The 24,375-nt window shown below is 43.7% G+C and overlaps 1 protein-coding gene across 4 annotated transcripts in view; it reads right to left on the bottom strand.

Annotated features, from left to right (window-relative positions):
* NLGN4X (neuroligin 4 X-linked) overlaps positions 1-2,019 on the bottom strand; it is a 191,860-nt gene extending 189,841 nt beyond the window's left edge. For 3 of the 4 annotated variants that reach the window (XM_065405435.1, XM_065405427.1, XM_065405444.1), the window contains exon 1: positions 1,548-2,019. In XM_065405435.1, the coding sequence (XP_065261507.1) occupies positions 1,548-2,019 (472 nt within the window). The remainder of the gene's footprint in view (positions 1-1,547) is intronic. The other variant, XM_065405452.1, reaches the window with a different exon arrangement.
* Positions 2,020-24,375: the final 22,356 nt, after the last annotated feature.

Below are 24,375 nucleotides of genomic sequence, written 5' to 3'. Positions count from 1 at the left end.
CAGAATAACTGCAGTAATATATTTGCCTACATTGTGCTTTAAAATGACTCTGGGACAGAAGGACTGGGGGGGTCTTCCAATATGAACAAATAAGGCCTTGTCTTACAGCCCTGACTTACAGAGTTGTCCTATTGACTAATTAAAAGCTGCAGGATCAAACCCACAAAATAAACAAACACATGAGAGTTATTCTGAAGACCAAGACCCATCTGGACATCTAGGAATAAGGAGAGGGTTTTGGAGGAAGGAGGGAAATAAGAAAAAATGTTCACCTCCCTGCAGACGCCTCCCTTTTCTTTTAAGACATTTTCCTTTTCAGTAACTCAACTGTTTTTGCTTTTTCACTAATTCCCACACCCCAGTATCTTATGCATTTTTTAATATTCTGCTTCAGCTGAAGGGAGTGGGAAACTAAGGCAATATATTTATTGCTGGCAAACAGCTTGGAAAATTCTAAGTATAGAAGCCAATCAGAGCAGAGGGATTATGGTAGCCAGAGTACCAAGATTTGCATGTTCAGAGTACGCTTACTGAGAAAAAACAATACCACGATTATGCAAATCAAACCCCACATATAGAGAAAAGAATTTGCATATCTGGGGGAAATCTGTACAGTTATTCATCAGTAAGTAACTGCAGTGGATGAAACAATTGGCTTTCAGCAGAATATTAATTATCGTTCTCTTGCAATTATTCATTATCCTGTAATATTGAATAAACATTAGTCAGTTGGTGTTTGATCAAAAGAAGCCTTGTCTTCAATGGGGGACTTGATGTCACTCAACACTTCTCAAGAAATATTCTGTGCGCCTCACAAAAACAGCTTACGCTAAAAAGCAAGAATGAGAAGGTTCACAAAATTGTGTTACCAATTGTTATACTGATGACTGGTGTAGAGTAATAATTTCAGAGTTTTTTGTTCAAGAGTAGATGAAGGTAAAAAATAGCATTTTCATAGGATGTTCTTGCATAATATACTCAGTGATTGCTCGATTTTATATGTAGTGAATGAATGATATATAACTTGACTAAAAAATGCTAAACAATCATGGAGTCTTCAAGTTGCAGAACTTTAGCAATCCTTTGCTGATTAAAATCAAGCAAATTTAAATGTAATTTCAAAAGGCATTATAATAAACCAAAGAGAAAGGGAAATTTCTATAAACAAATTGTTTTCCTTAAAAAAATATACTTTGTAGTAGAATTTGTATACTTTATATACTTGTATGCTAAAATTATATTGTCTGTAGCTGATTTTTTTATTTGTTTGCCATAACCTTTGGGATTGTGACCCATTCGTACACTGGCCAATGCCTGCAAATAAAACTGCAATTTGGTGACACAAACATATATGAAAATGAATTCATGCAAGCATGCTTAATTGATATAACATTTGCATCTAATGAATATAAAGAGAAACATTTCAGTTAAATAGATAACATGAAGGAAGTAGAATGAAGCATTGTATAAACCCAATATTGAAGCTACTCATCATTTGCACAAATAGTGCGTGGGTTGGTTTGTGTGTGGTTGAATAAAGTACTTACCATCCTCAGTGGGCACATAGATATTCAAATACAGGCAATCTTCATTTTGATCTTGCACATATGTCACAACGGTATCCAAATTGGCAGTAAACCAGACCGGCAGCATGTCATTGAGCAGTGACCTCTCATCCAGGTACTGTGGACAGACGGCAGCAAACTGCGTGGCATTCCGAACCCCAGTCCATGAGGAGGGAGGTTCTGGGGGCTGGAATCGCCTCTCCCCAGTTGGAGGGGAGGCATAAGGAACTCCCAGGTACTGCTCCACTGGGCCCAGGATCTCATTGGGCAAAGGTGTTCTTAGGCCACGTATTTTGCCATAATTCGTGGTAACAACAGGGTATTGTGCTTGGCCATCAATGAGGGTAAATCTTATAGCTAGTGCAGTTATCCACAAAAGGAAGTTAGAATTCAACATGACACAAACTGGGGTGAAGATCAAAGGCAGCCATAGGAGTCCCATTGGCCTTGACATTGTTTATATCAACATCAGCAGGGCTCTGTCTTCCACAGCCAGGGAGACAAAGGGAGATGAAGTGAAAGGCAACACGTAATATTTTCAGGTAATGAAAAGCCTAAGAATGAGTGTGGTTGGTGCCTCAGTTGATTGACCATAGACAGATTCCAACGTCAGGACAACCAAGGGAGTCCTCGTCCCTAAGGCCCATCCCCAGGCTCCAATGCTGGTTTAATCCTGGTGGTACTTCCCAGCAGACTGAGAAGGAGAACGTGGTCAGCAGTCACTCTGCTTCATTGGCACAATGATTCCTTCCAATAGATTCCAACAAGATCCATCAGCCTATAGCCAAGAGGAAGCAGACAATTTAAATTAATACATTTATTAACATTGACCAAAACTGCAATATTTTTTTACACTTATACAGTGTCTTTCATACCAGGGTCTCCATGTGTTTCATGAATTTTAGTCACTTCTATGAGAGGAGAATTACAGTATACCCCTTTTGGAGATGGAGGGAAAGAGGCTTGCCCAAGGCTACAGAGCAAATAAGAGGCAGGGCTGAGAAATAAATCCAGCTTTCCCAATTACCAGTCTCTTGTCCCTGTCGCAGACTCTCAACCCCCATAAAATCAAAACATGCCTTGAACGTTTCAAGAAGGTTACCTTCCATGCCCGGGCCAGCTCTGCAACATTTGCTAGCTTAGACAAACTGAAAAATGTACATCCCTTTGCACTTCCACTCAAATAATGCATGTTTACTAAACATTTTGCTGCACTAGATAATCTCCTTCTTCTTTCCATGTTATGGTGATTAAATGTGATTACTTATTGTTACCACAAGGATGAAACAAAGGAATATAAAGAAATAAGGTATACCTGCAATTTTTATTTATAAGGATAAACAAAATTGTTGAAAACACAAATTTATCTTCCACAGCCATATTAAAAGAACAGCTGACATACAGAAAGGGAATGGTACAGAGTTCAGGCAGTATATGATTTGAGTTGCAGTAGGTCCACATATTGTTATTTTAAATGTAATATAAAGGTTTTAAAATTATTATGTACATCCCATTTCTCTGAAACATAAGCAGCACTATACAGAAGAAAGCTGAGAACCTAGATGCTTGATTCTGCTGTCACACTGGCTTTTCTGCTAGTGCAACTCCATTAACTTCATTGGAGTTACGCTTGAGTTGCACTGATGGATCAGAACCAGGTGCTGGAGCATAAGAATGGCCATACTGGGTCAGACCAATGGTCCATCTAGCCCAGTATCCTGTCTCCAACAGTGGCCAGTTCCAGAGTTTCAGGGGAAGTGTACAGAACAGGGCAATTATCAAGTGATCCATCCCCTGTTGTCCAGTCTCAGCTTCTGGTGGTCAGAGATTTAGGGACAACCAGAGCATGGGGTTGTGTTCCTGACCATCTTGGCAAATAGCCATTAATGAACTTATCCTCCATGAACTTATCTAATTATTTTTTTGAATCCAGTTATACTTTTGTCCTTCACAACATCCCCTGGCAATAAATTCCACAGATTAACTGTACGTTGTGTGAAGAAAAACATCCTTATTGTTTGTTTTGAACTTGCTGCCTATTGATTTCATTGGGTGACCCCTGGTTTTTGTATTGTGGGGAAAAAGTATATAACACTTCTCTATTCACCTTTTACACACCATTCATGATTTAACAGACCTCTATCACATCACCTTTAATCATTTATTTTCTAAGATGAACAGCCCTAATCTTTTTTTAGTCTCTCCTCATATGGAAGCCATTTCATATCCTTGATCATCTTTTGTTGCCCTTCATCTTTATAAGTGATATTCGCTAGTTACCTCAAGATATGAAAGAAAGAAATACAAAGAAACAGGGTATACCTGTATAGTATATAACAATTGTATTTATCTGTAATGAAAACTTAGCGTCCAAATATATATGCAAACAATTACTGAGATGAAAGATACTCATACAATGTATTTGAGGGGTTTTTTTTCCCAGAAGTTGTTCCCTTCCAATATTTACCTGACATGTCATCTCTTACACAGCTAAGAAACAATTATTTGATAAACAAAATTGATGATATCTTTCCTTTGATAGGACCAACATATGAGTTATATATAAACTTTCTGGCCTATGCAAGTCCCTACTGCGCATAGGAATCTTGGTCCCCTTGAGAGATTAGATCACCTTCACAATCTACTCTTTAGAGAGCTACGTAGCTATTAACATTGATTGTAAATGAGCAACAATTAAAGAACTATCAGTGTAACTGCCTTTGCATAAGCAAGAATTCTGAAAGGAATCTCATCCTTACTTTAGAACATCCATCTTTAATGAATGGTAAGGGGGAACCCACCAGATTAAGAGGTAACCATACACAATCTGAGAAGTAGCTAAACACCCAGTACAAGAGATGTTTTAATTCCATATTATTTATATAGAGCCAACAATGTATTAAGTGCCTTACTGACACACAGGACACAATTGTTGCCAGAGGGCTTGCAATCTAAACATGCCTTTTCTAAACATTTTTAGAAAGAAGAATCAATGACAGCCCTAAGCAAGAGCCTAACCAGAAATTCCCACACCCAGAGTACTCTCCCCCTCCCTGTTCTGCTGCTGCCTGGCTTTCTCTTTGTTGTAACAGTGTGCAACAGCAGCACCTGTGGATACCTGCTACTGCTCCCTCACTCTCTCTTAGCCCTGATGCCTATTAATTTCACAGCCCATGCAGCAGGCAGCAGAGCCATCATTCATAGTCTACTGAAGCTTGATGCTACATTCAGAGAGCAGCAGCAGCAGCTCCTCCTGTCTAGGCCCTGCACTGGGAAGGTCACTGGCATAGTTATAAGAACAAGAAGGGGGACTTGCAAGTGGAGAGAAATAGTAACAATGGGGATATGGAAGGAAGGAAAAGTGAAAAAGACTTGGGTGGTAACAAATGGGCAGACAGGAAATCAGAGTGGGAGTGTGGACAGAGACAGAATGAGGGGCAGACAGAAAGAGAAAATAAAACAAGAAAAGTAAGTCAGGGGGGCATAATGAACAAGAGGAAGGGAAATAATGCTATGGAAAGAAATAGAACTAACAGACAAATTTAAAGATAATGGGGCCAGATCCTCAGCTGGTGCAAATCAAGGTAGAGATACTGAAATCAATGTATACCAGCTGAGGAGCTGGCCTAGTAAATAACTATGTATCAAATTTTCTTCTCAGACCTGGAGGCAGGAGCACCAAAGGATTCCTTGCCTACGGCAACAAAGCATTTAAAGCTGGTTCTGGATGTTCTGAAACCATAAACAGAGGGTTTCCCCGCCCCCTCTTCTGTTTTGTTTTTCCTTTTCAGTAGACGGTAGGAGTAAGTACAGAATGCATGTTTCTGCTATGCATAAGCTTAGAGTTTAGAGGCCAATTTTATACAAACACATGTGTGTGATAGCGACCATCTTGGTTAACACACTGGATATTGAATAGGGGAACTCCAGAGCTGAAAGCATGAGCTTCTACAACCAGAGCTAAAGAACCAGGCCCTGAAACTAGGGCTATAACAAATCCACATCCTCTATGTAACGGGCAAAAGGTTGGACAAACTACACATAGCGACCACAGTGTTACACATATACACCGCATAAAAGCAATTATAAGACAACAAATTGACACAGTAAACCCACTATATATCTTGCATGCTGTAGTTGTTAAGCATTAGCTTTATTACCTTACTAAAACTGCAGTAGAAACAGATTTTTTTTTTACTACATGACTGTCACATGCAACTCTACCTATGTTTAACCCCACCCCCCACAAATGATTGTTTATTAATGACTTGTTATGATATATTTAAATATTAAGAGCCTTTTGAAGAAGAAACCTACTTAAAATATCTTCAGGATAGTTTTATTATATTATTTTAAATGAAGGGGGGAAATCCCACAGTTTTCAATGTCTGATCTTCTGGATTTCATTGTTATTAGAAATACTGATTTGAAAGCCTGATCTGCTAGTAATGAAACTATTTTCTTCATCAAATATAACATCTTTCTTTTTTATATTATTTAAACTGTAGAATATTTTTCAAAAAGAGTATAAAATGATCATCCTCCAACATACACAGGAAAAAATGCATGCTAGTTATATTATATGCATGTAATAAATGTATACATTTACACTTTTAAAGAAGCTAGGAGATCTGAATAAAATCAGTGAGAACTGCAAGCTGCATTCATCTTATTCAATGCAAAACTGCACCTGGGGGTAAAAGGCTTTCTTTTTATCTGGGATAAAATGATTTTGGATATTTTACCAAAGGACAAACCAATCAGAGGAATGTCTATAAGCATGGGGTTGACTGTTTAATATGTCTGCCTGCATACCTACAATTTAAGGAAAGAAAAGAATATGCTCTTGTCATTATTTCTTATTACTATTCTTAATTATTTGCACTGGGGTAGGTCCTATGAGCCTCAGATATGGACCAGGCCCAGGCAAGGCATTACAGACAAACAGAAGAAAACAAACACACACACACACACACAAACAACACCCTGTCCCAAAGAGCAGCAACTGCTGTGCGTCCCCTTTCATCTCATCACTGAATGACAAGGTGGGCAAACTTGGGAAGGTTTTTTCTTCTTCTTCTTCCTAAACTGGAATAATTTGTTTCTTGCTATTTGTTGTATGGAGGACAATGATGACCATTTGAAGAAAAAATATGGAGCTAGCTGTGGGCAGGAAAGAAGTATGGCTGGCTATTGTTACACTTACCTCACTGTAGTTCTAGATTTAAAAATGAGTCTAAGACAGAGGTTCTCAAACTGTGGGTCGGGATCCCAAAGTGAGTTGCGACCCCCTTTGAATGGAGTTGCTAGGGCTGGCTTAGACTTGCTGGGGCCAAGGGCTGAAGCCCGAGCCCCACTACCCAGGGCCGAAGCCAAAGATCGAGGGCTTCAGCCCTGGGTGGCAGGTCTCAGGTTGCAGGTCAATCATGGGGCTGAAGCCCTTGAGCTTCAGCTTTGGCCCCCACACCCAGGGGGGGTGAGGCTTGGGCGAGTTCAGGCTTCGGTGCCCCCTCCTGAGGTCGTGAAGTAATTTTTGTTATCAGAAGGGAGTCGCGGTGCAATGAAATTTGAGAACCCTGAACTACATTATAAACAGTAACATCTCTAACATTCTCTCTGAAATTGTATTAAATAAAGGCAAAAATTGATTAAGCCTAAATTGCATGGAATTCTGATTCAATTTCCCCAACTTTTACCCCCATAATTTCAATACCGAAACACAGCATACTGGTATTAACACAGTAACTATATATAGTGTGGGTTGTTTTTTTCTGTAAATATTGAAACTTGGTAATTATTACTCTAATCACTTGTTACATTTTGATCAATAGAGAATCGGACTAACTATTCTTTAAAATATCAGATTGTTATTTCTTCCTTCACTTTTCAAAGTTTTTGTCTGTTGATTTGTTTGACTTATTCATTTTTATCTGCACTAGAGCTTGCTAAAACAGTTTCCTGGAGCATCATTTGAATATATTTAACTCCATGTCAACACAGAGTGGGGTTAAGCTTTATTCTGTGTCAGTATAGTGTGAAATGCTGGCTGCTTAAAGATGATCAGAGCAGTCAGATGAAATTGTAGTGAGGAGAAGCACTGAAGGAAGTAAATCATATATGATTATATAGCAGTTCCTAGACCAGAGTATTCAGAGGTTAGTGGGAGGGCTGTTATCTGAAACTGGCAAAATAAAATAATAATAGTAATTCTTAAAATAAGTATCTGGATGCATTTTGTTAATCTTCGGCAGAACTCAGTTCAAAATTAGGAAAGAAAAAAAACTGCAGGAAATTATTCCTATAGCAACCTCAAATTAGTTATCAAACCTAGAAACAAAGCAATTCCTTTAATTTCTAGGGCTTGATAAATAATTTCAATAAATTCAAGCTACAGGTACCTGCAGTATCTTTTCTATGATAATTCTCGGGATTAAGCAGAGAAATCCAAGTTTTCTGTTTGTGAATTTGTAAGGTATTGTCACAAAATTCCCCTCACATGGATCATTCCAGTGGTGCAGCTCAGTTACTTACTCTTCCCTTCCAAGCGGGAACAGCAGTGCATTCTAGCTTCCTGAAGGGTAGCTGTGAAAACAGCAGTGATCTGCTTCGCTCCTGGGTTGCTCCCCTGCCTAGATTTTGCCTCTGGTGCTGCCCAGCTGCTTACTTGTTTCTCTCTAGCTGGGAGCAACAACACACACCAGTTTCCTGAGGGACAGCTGCAGTAGCATTACCTTCACAACATTTTTCAATTTTTTTCCCTCTTGTCAACCTGCAACTCCATCGTAGCTCTCATCATGTCTCTATTTGGTATCCTAGCATCTGTCTTCCTCCTCCTTACTCCATTCCTGTACCTTCACCACTCTACAGTTCACACCAGCCTCCTCATTCTCACCTCATTCTCACCTCTGGTGACATTTGTCCAACTCCAGCCCTACCTTCATCCTCCCCCTCTTCACCTCCCATACCCATCCTCCTCACCACGCTCAATTCCTTTCATGCCACCATTCCTAACTTCAGACCCATAGCGCTCCTTTCTCCCTCCCTCCTCTTGCTGTGTCTGGAGCACCCATTCCATCTCTAAAAAGATGTCGCTCTTCCATGACCTCTTCATACACCCTGGTGCCTGGCTTTCACAAGGACTGGATCCCTTTGTCTGACGCTGACTCTGCAGCTGTCTTCTCTCTACTTCTTTCACACTTGCCACTCTAGACCAGACCATGGTGGAGATGTTGGGCTTCTCCTCTCCCATTCCTTGCAACCCCTTCTTCCTCCCCTTTCCCATTCTTTCTCCTCTTTTGAACACCACTGCCCCTGACTCTTCTATTCCCCCCTTGCTGTCATCTACTATCCGATCAACTCCTCCCTATCAGCCTCTCTCTTAGATTTTGACTCCTGGCTCTCTCACTCTCCCCCTTGCTTTACAATCCCTCACACTCATCCTTGGTGACCTTGGCTTCTAGGACGATGACCCGTCCAACCCCTTAGATGCATGTTTCCTCACCCTCATCTCTTCATTTGATCTGAAGTCCTGGTTCAACTCTCCCACTCACCAAAAGGACCATTCACTTGACTTGATCTGCACTGCTCTTTATTTGATCTCTCTGAGCATCACCTAGTCTATTTCAGCATCACCCATCAACAGTTCCCCCTATACGTCCTGTCACTTGGCCTTTCTGTGACTTCAAATACATCAGTGTTGATGACTTCTTGTCTGCTCTCAGCCCTCTCCTCCCTGACCTTTTTTCTATTGATATGGTTATTGACTCTTTCCATGCTTCACTTTCTTCCATTCTTGACTCTTATGCCCCCTCTCCCATCACAAGGTCCACCTTGTCAACCTCCAGCCTTCGTTCACCTCTAACATTTGCTTCCTCTCCTCCTGCTCTCATTCAGGAAGCAGAAATCCTATGACCAGGTTGATTTTCTCCACTACAAATTCACTCTCTCCTCTTTTTGTTCTGCCATCTTCCTTGCTAAACAAGTCTACTTCTCCAATTTAATTTAATCCTTTCCCCACAATCCCCACAGCCTTTTCACCACCGTTCCATTAGTCATCAAATCTCCCCTCCTCCTGCCTCCACTTCTTTCTCTGCATAGGATCTCACCATTTTTTTCCAAGAGAAAATTGGTTCCTACTCTTAGGGCTTGTCTTCACTACCCGCCGATCCGGCGGGTAGCAATCGGTCTATCGGGGATCGACTTACCGCGTCTAGTGAAGACGCGATAAAATCGATCCCTGATCGCTCTGCCGTCGACTCCGGAAATCCACCACGGCAAGAGGCGGCAGCGGAGTCGGCGGCAGCGCAGCAGCGGTCGACTTTCCCCCGTCCTCACAGCCAGGTAAGGCGACCTAAAATATGCAACTTCAGCTACGGTATTCACGTAGCTGAAGTTGCGTATCTTAGGTCGGACCCCCGCTGTAGTGTAGACCTAGCCTTAGCTTGCTGTCCTTTTCCCTCCTACATCTCTTGACTTCATCTCCCTTTTCATGGATGCAGAAATGTCTTGTCTGCTTTTCTCTTTTAACCCATCCATTTGACCCAGTGACTCACTTGCATCCACTTTCATTTCTTCCCTTAATCTCTCAGACTATTCTGGTTGTTTCCCTTCACAATACAAGTATGCTTTAGTCTCTCTCTCATCTTCAAGAAACCCACCCTGGACCACAAATGGCTCTCCAATAGCCATCCCTTCTCCTGTTAATCACTAAGCTCATTGAAAACACTTATTTACAATCACTGTCTAGATTTCCTCTACTCCAATTCCATCCTATACGGTCTCTGATCTGGCTTCTGTCCCTTGCATTCCACTGAAACTGATCTTGCCAAAGTTTCTAATGAGTTCTTCCTAGCAAAGCAATGGTCCATGCTCATTCTCTTGATCTATCAGCCACCTTTGACATCATCAAACATGCTATTCTTGAAATATTGTCCTCCCTTGGCGTCTATGATTCTGTCCTCTCCCAGTTCTCCTACTAACTCTCTAAACACTCCTTCAGGGGATCCTTCACGTCCAACCTCCAACTTTCTGTGGAGTTCCACAGGGCCTTTGTCCCCCTCTTTTCTTCTTCAATACCTTCACTCTGGATAATCTCATCCACAAATACAAATTTAAGTTCCATCTTTATGCAGATGATTCACAGATCTGCCTCACTGCTCCAGAACTGCCTCCTTCTGTCAAAACTAAAATCCCAGCCTGTCTCTCTGATTTCTCCTTGTGGATGTCTAGCAGTCAGCTCAAGCTCAAAATGGCTAAAACGGAGCTCCTAATCTTCTCCTCCAAGTCCTCCCTGTTACTTTCTTTCTCAATCACTCTAGACCAGGGGCGGGCAAACTTTTTGGCCTGAGGGCCGCATCAGGTTTCGTAAATTGGATGGAGGGCTGGTTAGGGGAGGGGGTCATGGCCTCACCCCCACCTCCTATCTGTCCCCCCGCCCCCAGGACGCCTGCCCCATCCAACCCCCCTGTTCCCTGACAGCCCCTCTGGGACCCCTCGGAATCCCTGCCCCTGACTGCCTCCTGCCACCCCATCCAACCCCCTCTCCTTCCTGACTGCCCCCCCAGGACCCCTGCCCCCATTCACCCCCTGTTTCTCCCCCAACTACCCACAACCCCGCCCCCTGACCACCACCCCGAACTCCCCTGCCCTCTATCCAACCCCCCCGCTACCTGCCCCCTTACTGGGCTTCCTGGAGCACTGGTGGCTGGCGATGCTACAGCCGCGCCACCCGTCTGGAACCGGGCCACACCGCCGCCACCGCTGCCACCACCACGACGCAGCACAGAGACCAGGTCAGGCCGGGCTCTGCAGCTGCGCTGCCACAGGAGCTCAGAGCCCCACCGTCCAGATCATTGCACCGGAGGCGGAGCAAGCGAGCTGAGGCTGCGGGGGAGGGGGGGACGGACAGCAGGGGAGGGGCCGGGGGTAGCCTCCCAGGCCAGGAGCTCGGGGGTTGGGGCGGACAGTCCCGCGGGCTGGATGGGGCCCACGGGCCGTAGTTTGCTCACCTCTGCTCTAGACAATACCACCATCCTGCTTGCCACTCAGGCCAGTAACCAGGGTGTCATCTTCAACTCGGATGTCTCTGTAGTCCTTATATTCAGACTATGTCTAAATCAGTGATACTCAGACATTAGTGGTTCAGGAGCCAAATTAGTGATCAACATTACCCAAAAGAGCCACATTGGTTGATAATACAGTAAAAGTGTCCTGATTGGTTAATAATTTAATTAAATCACAGTGTTTTAATATCATGTGCTGCAAAAAGCCACAGGAGACACATTAAAGATTCACTTGCAGCTCATGAGCCTCAGTCTGAGTATCATTGGTCTAAATCTTGCAGATTCTTTCTGCATACATCTCTGAGACACAGCCTTTCCTCTCCATCCACACAGCTAAATCTCTCATCCAAGCTCTCATCATCTTGTGTCTAGATTCCTGCAACATCCTTCTCTCTGGCCTTGAAAAACGCAATCTTCCCCCACTCACATCCATTTAGAATGATGCCGTAAAGAACATTCTCCTCACCTCTATCTTTGTATCCCTCCACTGGTTACCCCGTCTCTACCACTTCAAAAATAACATTCTTGTATTCACTTTCAAGGCCATTCATGGTCAGACCTCACCCTCCCTATTGTTTCTCATTTGTTACCAAGCTGTAAATTCTTGCCTCTGATTAGCTCTTAATGCCAGTCTCCACTTCCTACTTTTTAAATTGTCAAATAAGCACCTTCATGCTTTTTTCCAACCCCCCACCACTTACACATGGAAGGCACTCCCCATAAACATCTGCAAAGCTACCTTTCTATCTGCCTTCAGAACTCTCCTTTGCCAGGACGACTACAAAAAGCTTTACAATATCTAGGCTGCTGATGTGCTGAGACCACAGCCTAATATGCTAACTCCTTACACTGCCCCAGTCTATCTGTATCCATCTGTTGTCTCTTGTTTTCTACTTAGATTATAGGCTGCTTGGGTTAAACTGTCTTTTAGTTCTGTCTTTGTACAGCATCAGCATAATGGGGTCCTTGTCTATGACTAGGGTTCCTAGAGGCTGTGGTAATTACAAATATTTTTTTTCTTTTACTTATTATTTGTAATATCACAAATGCAGCATTACCAACTTCACTGAACAATTACCATGAACACACATGTAGTTCAGGTGACTTCACATGCAAACATCCAGTCAAGTATGTACATGGGGAAGGGATAGCTCAGTGGTTTGAGCATTGGACTGCTAAACCCAGGGTTGTGAGTTCAATCCTTGAGGGGGCCACTTAGGGATCTGGGGCAAAATCAGTACTTGGTCCTGCTAGTGAAGGCAGGGGGCTGGACTCGATGACCTATCAAGGTCCCTTCCAGTTCTAGGAGATAGGATATCTCCATTAATAATAATAGTTTTGCAAATCAGGCCCTAAACAATAAATAGAACTAAACTTCCCTATTTGAACCATGGAAATGATTAGTCAGCACTGTAGTCAACTGAGCTATACAAGCTGATGATCTGATCCTTATTGCTACATAGAGGGTCTGATTCACCACTGCATTCCCCCAGTTCTGTGTTGGGTGTCACTCCATTTTTTTTTTCTATAGGGTTTTAAAAACATATTTCTCTATTTACTTTGTTGTTCACCTTTAAGCTATGCAGGTACAAAAGAAAGGGCTGATTGCCTATCAACAGTGCATATTTAAGGCTATGGAGCTAGCAATGTACAGCTCTTATTTTTAATGAAAAAATGCAACAACAAAAAATAGAAAATCAGGAGAGACTCCATGATAGGTTTCAGATAGAGCTATAGTTAGAAGTAACTAAGGACAAAAGCAGGACTTCCATGTACTTTTTCATTACAAGAAGGATTTTCTAGCAATGCCAGAAGAAAGTAGCAATATTAATTATATACATTTCATGGTATATTTAAATAATTCATTTTCCAACCTATGTGCTAAGTTTACACAGCTCTAAGTGTAACTGGAAAGTCTCTCAGATAGATTTTGACAATGTCATCAAATCTTCCAGGTCAGAAACTATAGTCACCATTTACTTTCCACAAATGGACACCCATTTCTCTCTCACACATTTTTATTTCAATGGCCCCTGCCACCAGCTACAACTCATTTTCAATTTCTGTGTCACATACATTATCTAAAAGAATGATGTGGCTATGAAGAAAAGGCCATACAGTCACCCAAACTGTTTTCAAGAATTCCAGTTTTCTCAATTTGGAAAAAAAGTTGAAAAGCAAGGACGATGTTTATGAACCACTCTCTCTTTTAGGAAAACAAAGGACTGATACTTTTAACTGCACCACAGACAATCCGTGCTTTAGATCTAAATATAAATCCAGCCACCATCATGAATATACTTCTACATTTTTAATTTTACGTATTTAAAATATGCACTTCCATCTTTCCATTTTAAAAATACAAGTATTTTCTTTGAGACAGACATATGCAGCAATACAATGAAATATAAGACCCATGTCACGTCAAGGCTTACACATCCAGATAGAGGACATGATGCAGGACTAAAGGGGGCAGTCAAACTTATCTTTAGCTCTGTTTAATTTCAAGTCTTTTATCTTGTAGGAAGAAAGCTTGATAGAAATTCAGTGTCTAGGTCATCTCCAAATGATAAATTTCTACTTGTATGGATAATTTGATAAATATGCAAATAAAAATGAGAGAATGAGAGAAATTCATGCCTTCCCTAGTTCTGAGTAAGATAAAATGTCTTTTGGCATCTTTTATACTCTTAGACCTTTTGATATGTTCTGTACAATGGTTTTATAATGATTCAGAATGTCCAAAAGGGCAAGAGAGCTTTTCCTTGGCAATTGTTTTCCCACCTGTATTAACCCCATTTCAACTAGTATCACCTCCCTGGGGGATGTCTGCTATCTTCTTGAGTGACTTGACTTGTCTGTGATTTTCTAATGTGCAGTTAGTGTACTCTTCTCAAAATCTAAACCTGACCATTAGAGATGGGAATTTGTGCTTCCCATGATTGAACAGATTCAGCAGCAACTCAAGTGCCTCAAGCCTGCATGACAGAGAGGTCATGACATCGTCTTTAAAATAATGTGGCAACGTGCTGTGATTGCGAGGTAGTGTGACAGGGGCAGTGAGCCTTTTTTGTTCAGAAAGAGTCCAGTGCATAAATATGACTAGAGGCAAGCATCAGAATACACATTTCTTGATCTGTTGGTATTTCGTTAATCCTAGCTGCAAAGCCTAAGCAAAACCACATTCATTCAAATATGAATTTTGTGGAAATGCTCTTCAAAACAAACATACTTAAAACGTGGCCTAGCAGAACTCCTGAATTCTATTCCTGGCTCTGTCACCTGTGATGTGCCTTTGCAAAAGTTGTTTACCCTCTTCTGTGCCTCACTTTACCCATCTGTAAAAACATTAGCATAATAATTATGTGCATTATTCCAGATCCATTTGTCTGATGCAATTCTGATATAGCACTCCAAAAGAAAACATGATGTGGCCAAAAACCAGTGTGTTTAGTACAGCACCCTGGGAATGCAAATACTACTGTACTTAAAACCCACTTAAGCCTGGAACAGAAGAATTCAGTAATGAGTAACTAAAATGATAAAAATACATAAAAACCAAGATCAGTACAGAATGCATTAAACATCTTACTATTTTTACATTCAGAATTGATCCTCTTAAATGGAGGATCACTGACCAAATATCCATGTGCCTCAGCTATTATTGTCCAAAGGTAGGAAAATTAACTTTACCACTTCAAGTACTAATGAGATCTAGATGTGATAGTGGGCAGCAAATTGGATGTAAATTTGAAATAGGCTATGGCAGCTAAAAACTGCCAGTGGAATTTGGGGCTGCCCAGACAGAGATTTTGTACCACCCAGCAGGAAAGTAGTAATCCCTTCTCTGATGACTCTGGCCAGACGATGTCCAAAAATATTGCTTTCTTTCACTTCTAGGCATATCATTACCAGAAAGATTTTTTTTTTGACAAACTGGAGGGAGTGCACAGAATATTATCCAGGAGCCGGCAAATGGCATATGAGGATAGGTTAAAACAAGAGGCAGGCTCCTGTTTCCATGAAACTCAAAGGTTAAGCCTGGGATTTTCAAAGACCTAAAAGGGTTAGGTGACTTTTAATGGGAGTTGTGTGCCTGACTGATGGAGGATCCTTAATTAGAGTTTTGACTGGGATCTTCTGATATCAATGGGAGCAGAATCAGTCCCAATATAGGGAGTTTGGTTATTCATGGCTGTGCTAAACTGTGCTATTTATATATGGCTTTCAATTTGGGGTGCCCCCACAGGCAAGAAAGAACTGTGTCAGGAAGGTACAGTCCCTTCCTGAGATCTGTGGTGCACAGGCAGACTGCATAAGATGCATCATCCTTTATAATGGTTCTCCTGTCTTCTCTGTCTCCCCACCACTGCCTGAACCTCAGGACTGCATGGAGGGAACAGTACCTTCCTGCCATTCAGTGTAGGAACTGCAACTATGGCTCTCTCCTTTATTCAGGGGTGCATAGGGAGGAGAAAGAAGAATTATGAGTCTTTTTGCGTACCTGTAAAATCTGGTCCTAATCTGGTACCAAAGATGGAGAGAAATATTTAGTATAAGGTAGTATAAACTAGAAAGCAATTAATTGAATTTAAGAAGAGAAAATAAAAGACTAAGTATCAGGAGAAGCGTCCCAAAACTGAAAATGCGATCTGAAAAACTGAGGAGTGGCAGAAGCTCCATCCCATTAGGACATTTAAAACTAGGCTGGACAAAGCACTAAAACCAAACTAACATAGGGTTGTACTATATGCCCTAATCGTTTTTTTTTGCCTTATCTACTTGCTACCAAAAAGTGTAAAACGAAGAAAATAGAAAGGGGTGGGGGAGGAGGATAGAAACAGAAATTCTATATTGAAAAAAATCTTTTTAATTAGATGGACAGAGGACTTAGGTGCTGCCTTTTCCCCCTCAAGAAAAAAAGAAGCAGATTGGGGGAAAAGACTGTGTTTATTACTCACAACAAGTCCACAGTAAGCAAACATGCTGTTTTGGTATTTTTCTGTTGTTAGTAACAGAGATAAACCTGTGAAAATGATTTGTTTGACAGCCTCTATCATTCGACCAAACACACACAATTTAAAAATGTAATCTTGGGCTTCGTTAATTATATTTTACTGCATCAGTGAGCTTTCAGAACTTTAGCTCAGTTCATCATCTTTGCTCCAGCAGTAAAGCAGGTCAGAAAGCAGAAAAACAAAAAAATTCCAAAATATGAGAATTTGTCATTTCTCCCATGATTTGATGCAAGTTTTCCAGCCAGTTCAAGCCAACAGCATAACCAAGACACCTCCCTCAGTTTGACACAGTGCAGTTCATCACTAAGCTTTGTTTATGAGCTTGTACTTGGTTTTCAACAATGCTCAAAAACATTAGGTAATTCATTGTGAAATATTTGAATCAAGCCTAAAGTTAGCATATATATTTAACAGTGATCATGCAGGTAAATAAGACTTATATGCATTGTTATTATTATTTGTACATGGTAGGGTCCTTTCAAGGATTGTGCTAGGTATGGTGTGTACGTATGGGCCTTGATCCTGCTATAATTGAAATCAATGGCAAACTCCCACTGACTTCAGTGGTGCAGGATCAGGTCCATAATGCGAAAATGGACCTTGTCCCAATATGGATATACTTGTATAATCCTTATTTTGCTTACTCTTTCCTCACAGGTGAAATATTCACATATATACACAGACTGTATGCCCAGCCATGCAAGCATACCCCAAATCATTTTACCAATACAGAGAAACAGGGGCGGCTCCAGGCACCAGCGCAGCAAGTGCGTGCTTGGGGCGGCAAGCCTGCCAGTCGCTGTGAGGGCGGCAGTCAGGCGGCCTTCGGCGGCGTGCCTGCGGGAGGTCCGCCGGTCCTGCGGTTTCGGAGGCAATTTGGCGGCGGGTACGCCGAAGCCGCGGGACCGGCAGATCACCGGCAGAAACGCCACCGAATCCGCATGACCGCGGACCGCCGTGGCTGCCTGACTGCCATGCTTGGGGCGGCAAAAAACATAGAGCTGCCCCTGCAGAGAAACCCCAATACCATTTTAAGAGGCCTGCTTCAAAAATCCAGATTAAGATTTACCCGTAATGGTCATGTCTGACCAAATCTTCAGTGCTATTACACAGACAGAGAACTCGGTCATTGGATCACTTGAAATGAGATGGAATATATTTTGAATTATCTTTCAGAGCTAAAATTGTCAAGAAGTATATATATATTTTCCTGTTTTCTGACGTAAATCCATTGGTCAGAAAAAGAGCACAAGGCTTTTAAACTGCAGTTCAACCACCTTCTATCATGACCTTCGCAATGTCTCTGAAGCAGATTTGTTTCCCCCCCAGTATTAATTTCCATTCCTCTATCAACCTTTGTGTCATTTTCAAAGCATTACTGTATGGTATCTTCCCTAAAGCAGAGTCATATCTCACTGCACAAGGTTATCAGTTCATTTCCACCATTTCTACAGTTAGTCTTTACTAAAATATCACTGATAGTTCTGGGCAAAAACAATATTATATAAAGGATGCACAGTTATTTTGCTCTCTCCCTGAAGTGGACAGCAAACATAATTCTTTGCTGTTTGCAAGAGAGCTATGTTCCCCTGAACTTCCCTGGTACAAAACCCACTATTTATCAGGGACCTTCAAATGGCCTGATGTAGAGTGATTACAGTTCATATTATTTAGAACGTTCCATCTGTTTTCACAGAACAACAAAAACTGCATGTGAGCGTTCATGACTTTTAATAGATGGTGCAATGAATCCTTAGGTATTTCATAGACTTGTCTGACCATATATCACACTGTACACACAGCAATATTCACTACCCTCTCATGGTGAAACAAACTGCGCTTTATGTTTCCAAGTAGAACAAATCTCTGATTCTTGCTTACTTCTATTAGGTATTCAAAGCTTCTGAATTTCTTTAAGAGAACAAAGTAAATATAAGCACTATGCCAATATAAACAGGTAGACTACATGACGGTGTGAGCAAAAAGTCCCATTGGTATATGTGACCGGGGTCCTAGTGGTGGCCAGCTATGGTCACTCAATTAGGGTGAACTGCAAAGACTGGGGCATTCAAACTCCCAAAAGCTAGTGGATATTCCAATACTTAGGCCTGGTCTACACTAGGAGTTTATGTCGAATTTAGCGCCGTTACATCGAATTAACTCTGCACCCGTCCACACCACGAAGCTATTTAGTTTGACATAGAGGTCTCTTAAATTCGACTTCTGTACTCCTCCCCAACGAGGGGGGTAGCGCTAAATTCGACATGGCCATGTCGAATTAGGCTAGGTGTGGATGGAAATCGACGCTAATAGCTCCGGGAGCTATCCCACAGTGCACCACTCTGTTGATGCTCTGGACAGCAGTCCGAGCTCGGATGCTCTGACCAGCCACACAGGAAAAGCCCCGGGAAAATTTGAATTCCTTTTCCTGTCTGGGCAGTTTGAATCTCATTTCCTGTTTGGACATCGTGGCGAGCTCAGCAGCACTGGCAACGATGCAGAGCTCTCCAGCAGAGATGGCCGTGCAATCTCAGAATAGAAAGAGGGCCCCAGCATGGACTGATCGGGAAGTCTTGGATCTGATCGCTGTGTGGGGCGATGAGTCCGTGCTTTCCGAGCTGCGCTCCAAAAGACGGAATGCAAAGATCTATGAGAAGATCTCTAAAGCCATGGCAGAGAGAGGATACAGCCAGGATGCAACGCAGTGCCGCGTGAAAATCAAGGAGCTGAGACAAGGCTACCAGAAGACCAAAGAGGCAAACGGACGCTTCGGATCCCAGCCCCAGACATTCCGTTTCTACGAGGCACTGCATTCCATCCTAGGTGCGGCTGCCACCACTACCCCACCACTGACCGTGGACTCTGAGGATGGGATATTGTCGACGGCCGCTTCCTCGGACATGTTAGCGGACGGGGAAGATGAGGAAGAAGATGAGGAGGACGAGGCAGTCGACAGCGCTTACAAGGCTGATTTCCCCGACAGCCAGGATCTCTTCATCACTCTTACAGAGATCCCCTACCAACCGTCCCCAGCCGTTAACCCGGACACGGAATCAGGGGAAGGATCAGTCAGTAAGTGTTTAAAACATCTAAACATTTATTTTTTACAGAACAGGAATATTAACAATATTAACAATGGGTTTTGCATGATTACTTTGCCCTAGGCGCTTAACGGTTCTGTCCCTGGCAGTGCAACTACTAAAAAAAATCTAACAATGTCCGGTTTAGCATGATTGTTCTGCCCAAGCCGCTCTACTGTTTAGTCCCTGCCAGTGCAGCTACAGTACAATCCTGTCTATATGTCTGGGGATAGAGCAGAAATCCTCCATGGACATCTCCACGAAGCTCTCCTGGAGGTAATTGGAAAGCCTATGCATCAGGTTCCTGGGGAGAGCGGCCTTATTGGGTCCTCCATAGTAGCAAACATTTCCGTGCCAGGAGACAAGCAAGTACTCCGGGATCATTGCCCTGCAGAGCTTGGCGGCATACGGCCCTGGTCTTTGCAGGCTTTCCCGAAGCATCCTTTCTGTTTCCGTCTCTGAAATCCTCATCAGAGTGATGTCGCTCATGGTGACCTGCTTTGAATTAGGTAGGGGAATGTTAGTATTGGGACTGCTTGCCTGTTCCTTTACAGAACTGTAACCGGCGGTTTACAGCCACGCGGTGGAGGCAGGAGAGGGGCAGCATACAGGGATCTTTCCCTGGGACAGCCGCGAGGGGGTGGGACAGGGGCAGAGTACATGCTTGCCGGATTGCTGGCAGCAGGGATTGGCATTGCTTTCAATGTGAAAGGAGGCCAGTGCTACTATTAAAGTTTTAAGCAGCCACAAGTCTACGGCTTACCATGTCGGCCTGCTACACAAATTCCGGTGTCCTGCCCCGCTTCTCTGATGTGCACTGCAAGACCCCAGGCACTGAATGCGAAGGCCGAAAATTCGACCTTGTCCTGAGTGCGCATGTGATAGGTGCTGTGCATGGTCTTGTTCACAGAGAAAGACTATGTTCTCTGTTCACAATGAAATTTATCTTTCTGAGGAATTCACTCCCTTTTTCCCATTCCCACAGCTGCGACTGTCTCCCAACCCAGCCTGGCATCACACTCCCAGAGGCTAGCGCAGATTAGGCGTAGGAAGAAGAGGACACGGGAGGACATGTTCTCGGAACTTATGGGCTGCTCCAGAGCCCAGGCAGCCCAGCAGACCCAGTGGAGGGAGAACTTGTCCCAAATGCACCGATCACACATGGAACGGGAGGAGAGGTGGCGGCAGGAAGACCAGCAGGCGACTCAAACGCTGCTTGGACTAATGAGGGAGCAAACGGACACGCTCTGGCGCCTTGTGGATGTTCTGCAGGACCGGAGGCAGGAGGACAGAGCCCCGCTGCAGTCTATCTGTAACCGCCCTCCCCCGCCACCAAGTCCCATACCCCCCTCACCCAAAGTCCAAAGAAGGAGGGGCGGCAGAGGCCGTGAAAACTCTCACTCCACCCCTGCAGACTGCTCTACTACTAGAAGGCTCTCATTCCCCAAAATTTGACAAGTCCTTTCCTTCCCGCCTCACCCAAGCCCCCGTCCAAGTTTCACCCCCCAGTTTCATGTGTAGTTGCTAATAAAAAATACGTTTCTGTTAATTACTGTTTCCATCATGTTCTTTTTGAGGAGAGTCTGTCTGAAGGGGGGGAAGGGGGTTGGTAATTGGACAGGACAGTCACCTTTACCAGCGTACAGACGCGGGGGCAGGTTCAGCAGCAGGGCACACACACATTTCAGTCACTAGTTACCCTGGTCAGTCTGGGAGGTGGTTTTAGTGTTCTGTGGTGGGTGGGGGGTGCTCTGTGACTTTGTGGCGGGGGAGGGCAGTTACTGATCTTATGCAGCGGTCCTTATCCTGGATCACAGAGCCACACAGCAGGGGATCTGTAACCGTCCTCCCCCTGCCACAAAGTCACATAGCCCCCCCACACACAGAGTCCCGAACAGGAGGGGTGGCAGGCTCTGTTGAAACCACCAGTTCACCACCGCGGAGCCTGTCATTCCTGGAGTTTAGAAGCGTCATTTGCATCACTACACTACACCCGCTCCCCACCACAGCCTGCGTCCCAGTTTCAACACTTTCCCACGAAAACAGTAATAAAGAAAACGGTGTTCATTAACAAAATGTGATTTTATTTTTAAACGTGGGTTGTAAGGGGGGGAACGGGGTATGTAACTGGAGAGGATACTGAACATTTAGTGGGTAAAGAAACGGGGGCAGGTTCAGCTTCTCTGTACACAAACTGAAAAGTCACAGGTTACCCTGCTCACTCAGGAACCTAGCTGTCAAAGCCTCCCGGATGGACAGCGCATCCCGCTGGGCTCTTCTAATCGCCCGGCTGTCTGGCTGGGCGTAATCAGATGCCAGGCTATTTGCCTCAACCTCCCACCCCGCCATAAAGGTCTCCCCCTTGCTCTCACAGAGATTGTGGAGCACACAGCAAGCTGCTATAACAATAGGGATATTGGTTTCGCTGAGATCACAGCGAGTCAGTAAGCTTCTCCATCTCCCCTTGAGACGGCCAAAAGCACACTCCACCACCATTCTGCACTTGCTCAGCCGGTAGTTGAACAGTTCTTTTTCAGTGTCCAGGGCGCCAGTATAGGGCTTCATGAGCCAGGGCATTAGCGGGTAGGCTGGGTCCCCGAGGATGACTATAGGCATCTCCATATCCCCAAGAGTTATTTTGTGGTCCGGGAAGTAAATACCTTTCTGCAGCCGTCTAAACAGACCTGAGTTCCTGAAAACACGAGCGTCATGAACCTTGCCCGGCCATCCGACGTTGATGTTTGTAAAACGTCCCCTATGGTCCACCAGTGCTTGCAGCACCATTGAAAAGTAGCCCTTTCGGTTGATGTACTGGCTGGCCTGGTGGTCCGGTCCCAGGATAGGGATGTGAGTTCCATCTATAGCCCCACCGCAGTTTGGGAATCCCATCTCGGCGAAGCCATCTATGATGACCTGCGCGTTTCCCAGGGTCACTACCTTTGAGAGCAGTACCTCAATGATTGCGTTGGCTACTTGCATCACAACAACCCCCACGGTAGATTTGCCCACGCCAAAGTGGTTCGCGACTGACAGGTAGCTGTCTGGCGTTGCAAGCTTGCAGAGGGCTATGGCTACTCGCTTCTGGACGGTCAGGGCTGCTCGCATCCGGGTGTCATTGCGCTTCAGGGCAGGGGACAGCAACTCACAAAGTTCCATGAAAGTCCCCTTCCACATGCGAAAGTTTCGCAGCCACTGGGATTCATCCCAGACCTGCAGCACTATGCGGTCCCACCAGTCCGTGCTTGTTTCCCGGGCCCAGAATCGCCGTTCCACAACATCAACATGACCCATTGCCACCGTGATGTCCTCGGCGCTGGGTCCCGTGCTTTCTGACAGGTCTGTGCTACTCTCAGACTTCAGGTCCTCACCGCGGTGCCGTAGCCTCCTCGCCTGATTTCTCTGCATCTGCCTCTGGGAAAGGTGGATGATAAGCTGCGAGGTGTTGACAACGGCCACAACTGCAGCGATGGTCTCAGCGGGCTCCATGCTCGCAGTGCTGTGGCGTCCGCGCTGTCACTGCCCAGAAAAGTGCGCGAACTGATTTCCCGCCGGTGCTTTCAGGGAGGGAGGGCGGTAGTGACGGACGGATGACGACAGTTACCCAAAAGCACCCTCGACACATTTTTTTACCCAGAAGGCATTGGCGGCTCGACCCAGAATTCCAATGGGCAGCGGGGACTGCGGGAACTGTGGGATAGCTGCCTACAGTGCACCGCTTCCTATGTCGACGCTTTCCCCATTAGTGTGGACTCACAAAGTCGAATTACTGTCCTTAGTGTGGACACACACGTTCGACTTTGTAATATCGATTCCACATATTCGATTTAAGTAAAATCGAACTACTCTCGTAGTGTAGACATACCCTTAGATTCACCAAGCCAGCATAAAACAGCTTCTTTATTACCTTACTGGTTACTTAGAAGTCCAAACAACACAGTTCCCTCAGGCCTCCATCCAGGTACCCACGTCAAATATGATGAAAATTTTTGTAAATCTTATTTCATCATATAAAAGAAAAGGTTCTACCAATCCCCATAGGATCGGACACATTCCCTCCTAGGTTAATGAATGTTTCGGATCTTACCCAAATATACGCTAAAACCAGTTCTTCTTAACTAAAATCTAAATGTTTATTTATAGAAAGAAAGAAAGAAAGAAAGAAAGAAAGAAAGAAAGAAAGAAAGAAAGAAAGAAAGAAAGAAAGAAAGAAAGAAAGAAAGAAAGAAAGAAAGGCAAGAGTTAAAATTGCTTAAAGGAATCAATTAAATCCAGTAATGGCAAAGTTCTTTGTTCAGGCTTGTAGCAGTGATGGAATAAACTGCTGGCTAAGTCAAGTCTCTGGAGTACATCCACAGCTTGGATGGGTCATTCAGTCCATTGTTCAGAGCTTTAGTTCATAGCAAAGTTCCTCCAGAGGTAAGAAGCAGGAGTGAAGAACAAATGGAGAAGATGCAGCTGCCTTTTATAGTCTCTTTCCATGCAGCCTGTGCTTCCTTTGTTTCAAACACAAGCTGCCCAGCACATGGCTTGAACGCCTTAGAGTTCTCTCCATAGGCATTTCCCTACATGCCTTGCTGAGTCATAAGGTGTATCTGCCTTCTCTCAGTGGGTCAATTGTACAACTGATGGTCCTTAATGGGCCATCAAGCAG

Source organism: Emys orbicularis, chromosome 1 (genome assembly GCF_028017835.1).
Source record: "Emys orbicularis isolate rEmyOrb1 chromosome 1, rEmyOrb1.hap1, whole genome shotgun sequence".
In the NCBI taxonomy this organism is placed as follows: Eukaryota; Metazoa; Chordata; order Testudines; family Emydidae; genus Emys; species Emys orbicularis.
The sequence above is the reverse complement of the archived record's forward strand: the minus strand, read 5'-3'. Positions and strand labels throughout refer to the sequence as shown.